We start from the raw sequence: 12,176 nt of genomic DNA, 5'->3' as shown, positions 1-12,176 counted from the left end.
TCACCAAAACCACAAGACAATCCTATGCCTGTTGTTTACTTTAACCAGCCGGAAGTTAAGTGCCGACACGTTTATTCTATATTGTGTGTATGTATTTATTGGTTTTATTACTTATTATTTTTCATCTTACATGTATTTTATTTATCCATTTTTATCAAAGAATTACTCCTAGCATCCATTGTAAATATTCCCGCCGCTGAAACCACTCCCATAGGAATTCTTGCTTAATGAAACTTCCGACGTGTGCCACTACTACTTGTGGTTCACCAATTCATGTTTCTTCTTTTCCAACTTAGTCTAACCCAAGTCCTATATGCGACATAAATCATTACTAATCAATCATCATTAGTTCGGCCGCGTAAAATGGCCGAAATATTGCCAAAACGGCATGAAACCGCAATCAATCAATCAATCATCATTAGTTTGAAAACGAAACGAAAGCGATTAATTTTACAATAAACAAGGGAATGTACAAAAAGTTATAAAATGAACCCAGATGAGGCAAGGAAACTTTCAAGAAATTAGTGGTAATTAAGATGTGTGTAGATCTTATACGCGAAACAGATCCGTAATAAATGTCCGATTAAAACAAAACGTTTTGAAATATCATGAACTGTAATATCGGGTTTTGAAAAAATAGATTTCCTCCAATCATAACAAAATCTTGTACACCGATCCGAATGGGATTTACACTAACATTTCCAACGGATATTAAGAGTTTGTTGGTTAGACAACAGCTATTTAACAATGAAAGATTTCAGTATCAATTGATTGATGTATTTGAGTAGATTTTACTTAGAAAACCTTCCTAACAAAATTCAGTCGGAACTACGAGCTTGTAGAAAAATGGCTTTCCGATGTCTGAGGTACATGTATATAAGGAGAGTAGGGATGCTAACCGAGGTTCTTGCTTGTAGGAGTAGCCTGTTACTATGTGTCAAGGAGCTACAAAGCATTATCGGAAATGTTATCACCGTGGGTATAGGCGACAGAGTTAATACCATCCAGGGTATTGTCTGGAATTTCCAATAGAGGCGACTAAAAGGCACCCTGTCCCAATGTCTTGATTTAACCCTTGTTATTTTATGTCTGACGCCTATGTAATGGTACATATATGTAATATCTTTAAATTAAAAGTCGAAGTTATAGAAACTCCTCCATAGTAAGTCCCGACTCTAGAGTGAGATTTTCCCGCTCTATTATGGATCTAGAAGACCCTCTGTAAGATCAACTCGGCTCCAAATTACAAACTGAAATGTAACGGATTCCACCATCAATTCGTTCGAGGTAATCCATCTTTCTCCATGATTCATTTTGCATGAATTTACTCAGTGCGATACTCAGCAAATATTTGCTTCCAAATATCTAAGAAAACTTGTAACATTTTCAATTTTTTTTATGTTATGTACAAGGGGAAAAAAACACCTGTCAAGGGATAAAGTCACTTTTTAAAATGTTGTGCCTGATATTTGAGATAACACTGTTCATACCATCTTCACAAGTCAAGGGTTATTGATTCATTATCTCACACTAACATCTTCACATCAGTCACCATTCAAAACATGGGTTCGAGACGGAGGATGACGAAGTAAGCTAAAATTAAATCAGCCAATGATATTCCTCGATTCAGATGCCAGTTACGAACATAAATGGCGTCTATCGACGAAAAGATAAGTGAAAAGCATTTAAAACTTCGTCTAATATTGTTTCTTCGAAGGAAATAAATTTCTGAAAATCAATCAACGGTATCTGTGTACAGGTAACTGCCCACAAATTCTACACCGTGTTGCCGTCACTATGCGTGTTTAGTTTCGTTTTCGGCCGATTATAAAAACCGTTTTCTAATTGACAGGCTGCAACACCAATTATATGCTCTGTCTTGAACCTATGTTGTGATTGGTGACTGATGTCAAGGGTTAGTGCGAGATAACGAATAAATAACCTTTGACTTGTGAAGATGTATTCGAATTTACACTACTATATTGGTGAACTAATCAAAAGTCATTCGGGTAATTGCTTTTTTTAACAAATATTGGTAGAGTTTACTGCTCAGTTGTGCTAATACACACATACCAGCCCTGGGAAAGTTCCATTGGGGAAATGAACGATGGGTGCAAAAGAATTATCACTCCCAAGTTTCACGCCTCAGTGTGTGAGGTTGATGTTCCACTACAAAGCGAGATTTGCGTGATGTAGTCTCACTTTTATTATAGGCACTTTTGGAGAGAGAGAGGGGGGAGAGGGAGAGATTCTAAAATGAATCGTCCACCACAAGGAGATACAGAGCTCAATTTTAGCGGATCTTATTCCAGAGATCGATGTTGGCGGAGAGATAAAACTCAAAAGGGTCAATCTCATTCTAGAGCCATATTTACGGAGGATGTATCATTCTTGATCCCGACTTCGGGGGGTGGGGGGGGGGGTGGGGGTGGGGGTCACTCTGTGGGAAAGACTGGCTCTGGAATGGATCTTCCCTTATGGGGGAATTTTAATCCAGAGGCAGACTTCCGGGTTCAAGTCTCACTCTATTACACATTACATAAATTCTTTACAATCTTTAAAGTATGCATCATTCATACATTTTTTCACTTCTTATAGCTATACATTTACGCATTTGACCTTTATGGAAACCGCATACTATAAATGGTGTTCATTATTTTAATCAATTCGATTTATTGTCAATCATTACCGAATAATAGCCGCCGATCCTTGATTTATTTAAGAAAGGGTGATTTGTTCCATCAATGTTGATTTGTACGCTCCTGAATTCGCTCGAACCATTTGGAATTTTTCAGACAACTTACTAGAATACAACGTAGGTTTCTGCAAGTTGCTGTGTAGTTTTTAAGTGTTTCTCTCTTAAATCTAAGCTTTTCATTATTATTGTTTTCAAATACACGAAGGCTCTTCTATCATGTGGACAGCATGGTGTCCATTACTTCTCAAGCGATATCCATACTCTTTCAGCAGCAACTGTTATGTATACAGCTTGATTGAAAGTTAAAACTCAACGAAATTTAAACATCCACTGCGTCCGTTTGTGATGAAGGACAGCAGCAATCCACGTATTTCTCTGTAGAGTAGACCATCTACTTCACTGATATGTCTCTCATGTACATATGTGTGCCTTTTATAACTGCACGTATCAACACTTCATCGCGAATTATGTCCCTTTGCGGGGTCAGCCAAAGGTCAATCGGTGAAATCTTTACGCTACCAAATGTAAGACGTTACTACTGTGGAATTATACCTAATTATCAAGTTTTCTTAGAAGTTAATGGGTTGTCCCACCCTGGGGTATTGTTGTAGTTGACTGCAATTGATTAAAAGATAAGAAATGTCAAAGCTACAGATAAAAAAAACACTTAGGCCAACGTAGGGAAATACGATTTTTCATCGGCAGATGGCGAACAAGGGACATAACTAGCGCGAAGTGTTGATACGTGTGTTTTTACTGAGTTTTCATACTTATGCACGTCAGCTCTAGGGACAAAGAGTTGTGTTGTACTGCGACGGCATCACGTGACTAATAGTACGATTACAAGGTGAAATACAAATTTTAAAAAATACATAAGAAAACGCATCTTAATTACAAAATAATTAGATATATGTAAAAAGGATTCCATGTGTATGAAAAATAATTAACATACTTAATCTTTTCCGCAGCGCAGGCATGCATTGTATTTGAAAAGAACACTGTGACCAATACTTTTAATTTGATTAGGTTTTGTCACATGATTAGGATTTCTTGCTTCCAAATTTTGGCAGTGGTTCTGAAAAAAAGCAAGAGACACATGAGTGTACATAGTGTTATACTAAAGATGTTCACAAAACTCCCCTGCATAAAGTTGACAATCGAAATTCAGAATTTTTTGTTAACCCTGATTCGTCCTATATTTGTTATATTTAAACTCTTAAATCAAAGGACTATTAAACTGCACATCGCTCAGACGTAACATTTTATACTACTCCTTGTGATCTGTCAAATTAAACTTCTACATTTATTATCAAACAAAACATAAGACACATCGAAGATAGAAAGGACGAATTCTTCTCATTTATTAGACGCGATATTGCGTATGCTGTGTGCATTCTTTTGACACACAGAAAACTGGGTGTCACGGTTCTTGCTTTTGTGTCAAGGTTAGTTCAAGGTCACGATTTTTTCATATCAAGGGACCCTGAAATCCCATTATAGCAGACAGAAAATTGTGGATTCTTATGGGCTTAGTATATTACAAATTCTGTCCGTATTTGCAGCATAAACGCTATGTATGAACACATGGACATGTATCTGTCTTTTTACAAAGCAGAGCTAAGCCCACTAAACACAGGCTAATTCAATAAATATATTAGACCAATTATCCTCTATAAAATTTCTTGCACGTTGATAGGCATTTATAACTCTGGTTTAATAGGGTACGCAATGGCATAAAATAGAGTGGGGTTAACGGATCATAGCATGGAAGGGACACAAGATAATTTTATCACTATGTTTTCTTTGGGAGTGTATCGCATCTAAAACTGCCCCCACCCCAAGAGGTAGCAAGTTCAAATTAAATACATTATCGATATGATGAATTTTCTTTGTTTATTTTAAAATTCCTATTTTCCGTTACTTCAGTTTGTCTGCAGCTCGACCAAGATCGAACCAATTTGAAGTTTTCACTCGTTAAAACGGGCTGATTATGATACATGACAAATGCGCCGAATGCATTATGCATGAGTGGTTTTTTTTATATCAGTTAACGCCATAAATATGCAAGGTGTTTGCATTTTCCCTCAGTTTTAGTTAAACAAATTGATCATTACGTCTTTGATTAAGTTCACAGACAGTATCAGAATGATAGAAAAAATAAATGAGGAACAATTTAACCACTTTAGCTCATACAGATGTATCCACTGAATTACATGACAGTTACTTACTACCATGAAATTTTCAGTTCAAAGAAAGGAAATGTTACGAAGAAAAATATGTTTGTGTTTACGGTCACATGCTAAAAAAAATATATAGAATTGACGTATTTGCTTCACCCTTTTTTCTTATGATTTATTTTTTCAAAATAGGTCTTGTCATTCTTGGATAGAGGAGAGCACCTACACAGAGGGTCACCGTCTCGGGGGTGTTTCCTGAATGTCAACGTTCTTACGGGTCAAATAACGTGAGGGATACCGTGTATTGTTTTTACTATAAAGGAAGGGCTTCCTAAAGGGAACATTAAGATTGGCTGAACAGAATAAAAGTGTGAATAGATCTTAATAAACCACAATAAATTATCAAGGGATTTTCTTGTCACAGGGTGGCAATCGTTACTCTTACTGTACACGGCATGTGGTTTTATTTTAAATATTCATTTCGTTATAGGATTAATTAGGGCTCTTGCAAAAATTGGATTTTCTGTTTATGCGAAATAGAATTGAATTTCCATGACCTTTTGAATATATATATATATATATATATATATATATATATATATATATAAAGCACTAAATAATCACAACTAGGTACTGAAAATTTTCGCCCCAGCCCGGGGTCGAACCATTATTTAGTGCTTTATATATTAATTAATTGATTAATTGATGTATCGTTTAGATCCTAGGGGTAAACGTAAGGTTGGGTGTTATAATTGTTTATATATATATATATATATATATATATATATATATATATATATATATATGTTACATGTATCAACTCGCTAGCATTAGATGTTGTGATACATACAATATTCTGTGTACTTTGATTTTACTTTAGTAGTGATTGGGTGGATTATTTTATAAGACCCCATCATTGCACTTATTTACTGCCTACCTGGTTCTTTGAATAGTCCATGTCGAATATTCACATATATCATACATGAATAGTCCATGTCGAATATTCACCTATATAATACATGAATAGTCCATGTCGAATATTCACATATATAATACATGAATAGTCCATGTCGAATATTCACATATATAATACATGAATAGTCCATGTCGAATATTCACATATATAATACATGAATAGTCCATGTTGACTATTCACCTATATAATACATGAATAGTCCATGTCGAATATTCACATATATAATACATGAATAGTCCATGTCGAATATTCACATATATAATACATGAATAGTCCATGTCGAATATTCACATATATAATACATGAATAGTCCATGTTGACTATTCACCTATATAATACATGAATAGTCCATGTCGAATATTCACATATATAATACATGAATAGTCCATGTCGAATATTCACCTATATAATACATGAATAGTCCATGTCGAATATTCACCTATATAATACATGAATAGTCCATGTTGACTATTCACCTATATAATACATGAATAGTCCATGTCGAATATTCACATATATAATACATGAATAGTCCATGTCGAATATCCACCTATATAATACATGTATATGTGTTAAACGAGTAAAAGTAACTTGTGATTTAAAAAAAAATACGACGAACAATATAATTCCAGGCTGCTTTTGAAAGGTCGGAAATCGTCAGGGTAAAAATATAAATGTAATATGGGTCGAATGATCGATTCTCTCTGCGCTAATTAACGTTTCGGTAGAGTGTTATGTACAGTGTACCCACCACATTTCCCGCATGTAAGGTCACATCCCAACTTGCTTGCCACTTCCTCTTTTTCGCAGACACTAAACTTGTCGCGGAGGTATTTACAACTGGGGTACCTGTCGAAGCATTTCACCCCGGCCGCCTTTGTAACATAACTACTATTGCATATCTCGATGGCACTCTTTGCATCATATAGAAAACCGAAGTTCTGTACAACGCTTCCGCAGTCTCTCCGGCCTGTACATATCCTCAGCTGCTCCGGTGTGGGATTGCCCACTACAAGGAAATATACACTGCATCACAACTATTCGATGACTCAAACGCTATATCTAAATTCCTCGGGGAAATGTGGACAAATTAGAGGATAAGATTTAGTAGTTTCTTCAACACCATATTTGTAGGAAAATATGGATTTGTGATTTTGTAGGTGTAGTTCTGTTTTACTTTTTACCTGTATTAAAATCAAAGCCCATTTTTATCGGGATGCCCATTTTTATTGGCATTGGAAATACATGTTATGCCTATTTTGACCTGCTTTGAATTATGCCCACTTACTTTTCCTTATATTAAGATGAATGCCCACTTCAACACAAACACGCATTCTTGTCTTCATACCAACAAGATACACCGCAACCGTCGCTAGAATACCCGGATATACATTTAAATTTTTAACGAGATTCAGTACACACCGTCACGTTTCCTATTGTGCAATGCCATGTTCATCTGTCTGGTTTCCATGTCGGAGAGATAGTCGGAGAACATCTGTACCAGATTGTTACTGTGATGTGAAAGACTTCCATAGCCCCCAGTCCCACAAACCATAACAACGAGTATCAGTACCAGAAACTTCATGGTGATCTACGACCTTATACCTACAAAAAATGTCTTCATATGAGTGATCATTCTACGACAATATGTACGCATTCCAATTCAATTCAATTCAATTTATTCGCTCAAACCATGTTAAACGGTACATGAAGTACAAGAAATATAATACATGCAAGAAAAATCGTCAGAGGTTCATACAGTATATGGAACAATGGGAATAAATTGATCTTTCAAAATCAGGTTAACTGTTGTAGATAACCATTTAACATTTACGCAATAACCTTGCTCATTCCAAATATTTGAAAGTCCATATATATTTAAATTTTTTGAACACAGTCAATCCAAGGGTTTTTATATCCAACTTTATCATATTGGGTACAAAAATATCTATAAACAATATTAACAATTTTATTTTCTGAGTATAACAATTTTGCCCAGTATGTAATCATTCTTGTATAAACCTTGATATGCAATGGGAAACGCCCAGATTCTCCATATATCATATAATTAGGAGTTGAGTTTTTCAAATTAAAAATAGTTTTCAGAAATTTAAATGTACACGTTCAATCATATCTAGATTTTCAAAACCCCCAAATTTCACATCCATAAAGTAAAACAGGTACACCGTATAACCACTTTATTCCAAGGTCACCTTCTTGATGTACGAATACTTTCATTCAAGCTCTGACTAACATTTTTATGGAGAATATGTGTTCCCATGAATTATAGTTTCTCAGAAATTCTTATCTCCAACATTCATAACTATGGTGGCATATTTCTACCATCACTTGTTCGTTAATTATGTCAACTTGTCAAATAATGTTGTCTACTTGTCAAGTAAAGTTTCCAAACACGAAAAGTAACCGTAAAAATGCTTTCACGCTCAAAATGTGTCATCCACTTAACAAAACAAATGATCTGATAAGTCAACACAATAATTTTACAAGGCGAATAAAAATCTCCCAAGTCGATATAATGTTCTGACAATTCGACATAATGAACTAACAAGCCTAACCTATCCTTATGTCAATTTGTCAGATCTTTTTGTCAATTTGTCAGATCTTTTTGTCGATTTGTCAGATGATTTTATTGACTTCTCAGATAATTATGTCGATTTGTCAGACCATGATGTTTATTAGTCAGATATCAAAACGGAAAGTAGATATCAGCAAATGGTACTAGTAAATTGGGAATGACAAGTCGACATAATCATCTGACAAGTCGACATACATGTAATTATCTGATATGTGATGGCAGAAATATGCCACCATATATCTCATACGCGTAGTGTATATCGCTAGTTTGATATACCACAGCTATCTCAAACTCCCGTTGTTTATGGCACTTCCGGTCCGAACTATTTTTGAGGTACTTATCAATAGGATGCATGAATAAAAACAAGAGTACAGCACACGGTGCAACATACGCCCGTTAGACCTTCAATGTATCAAGTTGTAAGATCCTCAACCTTACAGTTAATTTTATCTTTTGCCAACAAGGTCAGACATACAGACGGACAACGCCATACCATAACACGTCTCATCTATGACGGGCATGTATAAAAACCCTAATTCTTTAAAAAAAATCACAGCAGTATTTATCAAATTTAAAGTACATGTATAAACTATGCACTAATTAATTTGTTTTGTGGTTGATAAAATAAAAATCGGTATCAACTCTTGGTCTATCGGAAAAATGATCTGGAAAGCGGTAAACAAATCAATATACAGGTATCAGAAATATATTGTGTACAAAACTTGCGAGAGAATAGTATAATATTGCGCCCACTGACATAATGCAAGTCACAGTTCATAGAAATGTACACACCAAAAACAAATACAAGTACTTCGAAATTACGATTAGAAAACAGAGAGAGATGTTTAAGAATTATTGTCAACAAGGAAACCAGTCCGGCCCGGTGGACAATCCATAGACAGCCCAGCAACTCGACCAGCTGCAGTAGCAAGAAGTATTCAACAGACCACATCTCTCGTCTCTGGAGCCAATTCTAGATGAGCGTCGAGCATAGGCCTAAAGTTTTTCGGCCTCATAAAGGCGCATTTCTTACTGATATCTTGCATGCAACGTCACATAAGTCTTACATTTTATCTTATGACTATGCTGCTGACTATACGCAGGAATGGTGCTATAGAGACTGGGCCACTGACCTCTAACAAAAGCTTGAAAATGAAATCAGGTCTGACTATCAAATGTGCGAGAGTTTTTGGTAACCTTTAAATGTGTAATTTGGCTTGACGGTTTACTGATGAATTCGTGTTTGCTTATGCAGAATCCCAAATACATTGCATGTAGAAGGGCAAATTCGGTCCTGGCAGGACAATAGTAGAATACTGACTTGGTGCATTCGATTCCAGAAATTATTCCGTCTACACACTTTTAAAACATTTAAACAGTGTTTGAGCATGGACTTAGATTTAAAAAAAAAAAATCATACTCGGAATCCTTTCCGCTAACTCATGGTTAGCAGTGGGCGTCTGTTCTTGATTGCCAAATGGAATGGGTACAAGTAAACTTATTGAATGGGCTGAGAATACATGCCGTCATGTATCCAAATAATAAACCACATGTTTTTATATGAAGTTATAAACAAAAGAATGGCGAACAAGACTTCCAGAAAGCAATAACAAAGGTCACATTTAATATGTCACTTTCTCAATTTAAAGACTAGTTACATCGTGACTCGACTTAGCCATCTTTCTGACTCCATGTTTCTATTTCCTGTTTATGAAAATATCTGTCAAGCGATTCGTTTCCATGCCGTAATTTAATTATATTAAAGCAGATGATTTATCATAAAAACTGAAGTAAAATTTATGGTGGCACAGATTTTGTTTCAAAATTGACATTCTGTTCTCAAATAAGCATTTATTATAAATAGTTTGATAGATAACAAAATGATCGATTGGAAATGATGGCAGACATATCTAAAAATTAAAATTTGGAAACTGTTTTAATATAAACCATGATTTATTTGTATGTTTACAACTTTAGAATTATATATTCAACTGACGCTTTTTAAAAAAAAAAATGTAGAATAGATATTATTACTCTAAATTTATAGAAGATTTTAAACTTCCGTCGCATAAATTATGCTTTTGTTTTTCAAATTAAATAAGTTTAAGACAGTAAGAGAGATGGAATAAGCTCTGCATTTCACAAAATCTTGGGACTTGATAAATAAAGAAATTTAATAAATAAATATACAGGAAAATTCATTAAATTCAGATTTTGTTCAGGTAAAACGAATGTAAAAAAAAAACTTACCATGAAATTAAAAGTCCCAAGAGCACACTTCGTTCATCCGAGGATCGATCTCTCTGCACGTGTTGCAGCTATCAGTATCGCCCTCCATCACGCTAACATTACATTAGCGCGGAGCTCATTCACGACATTGAGGACCCAAACTAAAGAAAATCGTTCAAAGCGCGATAACTCGAAAATGATCAGGTCCACTTGTTTATTTCACTCAAACATTGTGTGCATGAAACTTATCTACATATATACGATAACTGGGGTCAAACAGACAAAAAATCGGGAGAACCATTGGAAGTCGACATTTTGAAAATGTTACAATGTTTGTTTTACTAAGTGTCCATAGTTCACAATAGCTATTAAATTCATTCAGAAGAAAACTTATAAATACAGGCGCAAGTGTCAAATTCGGCCGCAGCTTGTTGGTGACCATCAAAGCTATGTAAACCAAACCATTTAGAAACCTCATGTTTTCATTTTACATGCATTAGTCCTTCACCACATAGTTCACTATGGCAGGCTGAAGGTATTGTTCACATTTCAGACAATATCCTACTATATCAGATTATATCCCTGTATATTCTAAAGTAGCTTTTATCTCTATAGAAATAAAAATAACTGGTACATGTAGAATGTATAAAATCATCAAACGAAATAGCTTTTTTCACGTTTAACAAAAATACACACGCGCGCGAGCGCACGCACACACAATGTTGGGACAGATCTATTGCCGTCCCCAAAAAAACATAAACAATTTCCTTAAACACTTGCTCTATACTTGTGTCCAAACTTACTTTCACAAATTCATTAAAGCCCCATGCGACCAGAAAATGCACGGCTTCAAATGGTTGTGTTTGTTGACGTTGATTGTATATAGTCTATCATTGTACTTATTCATTATCAAGATTGTGATATATATCTATATATATAAACTTTAAATACTTGGTAACCAGTCAAATCGAACCCCGTCACTATCTATTCATAATCGTATGTATTCGTTCTTCATTTATCATAAACACGAATAAATTATATGAATTTAAAAAAAAATTCTAGACGAAAAATAAGCTCTTGAGTAATGAAAATGTTATGAAAACCTAGTCTGGTTCCTCACCCTTCATTTCAATAGTGAAATGTAAAAACAGAGTGGCGGGGGTGGTGACCAGACTAATGAGGGTCGTGAATCTAACATGCAGTGTTGATTCAAAAGTACACAAGTATGGAAATGAACAGGGTTCTCTTTATATACATACATTGTATATACACTGTAAAATCTGGGGTATAATTGAGTCTCCCTACTACAAACAAACGAGATGAGGATGACCCCCCCCCCCCCTATCTTGGAACCAAGAAGTCCAATAAACTAAAATAAAATAAAATAACGGTATTTTGTCCGTAAGTGATTTCCATTCGATAAAATCAAACGCCACATACGGACTCAACTAGAAATGAGAAATACCCTTCTCAACTTCGGGCTGAAAATGTTAAATTCAA

The 12,176-nt window shown here is 35.0% G+C and overlaps 1 protein-coding gene across 1 annotated transcript; it reads right to left on the bottom strand.

The window, feature by feature from the left end:
• Window positions 1–3,697: 3,697 nt before the first annotated feature.
• Window positions 3,698–10,837, bottom strand: LOC125647779 (uncharacterized). Its single transcript, XM_048874591.1, has 4 exons — window positions 10,698–10,837; window positions 7,274–7,456; window positions 6,603–6,860; window positions 3,698–3,773 (listed from the first exon to the last, which is right to left on the bottom strand). The coding sequence occupies exons 2-4, from the start codon at window positions 7,434–7,436 to the stop codon at window positions 3,739–3,741; spliced, it is 456 nt and encodes a 151-aa protein (XP_048730548.1). The 5' UTR covers window positions 7,437–7,456; window positions 10,698–10,837; the 3' UTR covers window positions 3,698–3,738.
• Between the last annotated feature and the right edge of the window lie 1,339 nt (window positions 10,838–12,176).

Source organism: Ostrea edulis, chromosome 6, assembly GCF_947568905.1.
Source record: "Ostrea edulis chromosome 6, xbOstEdul1.1, whole genome shotgun sequence".
Classification (NCBI taxonomy): Eukaryota; Metazoa; Mollusca; class Bivalvia; order Ostreida; family Ostreidae; genus Ostrea; species Ostrea edulis.
The sequence above is the reverse complement of the archived record's forward strand: the minus strand, read 5'-3'. Positions and strand labels throughout refer to the sequence as shown.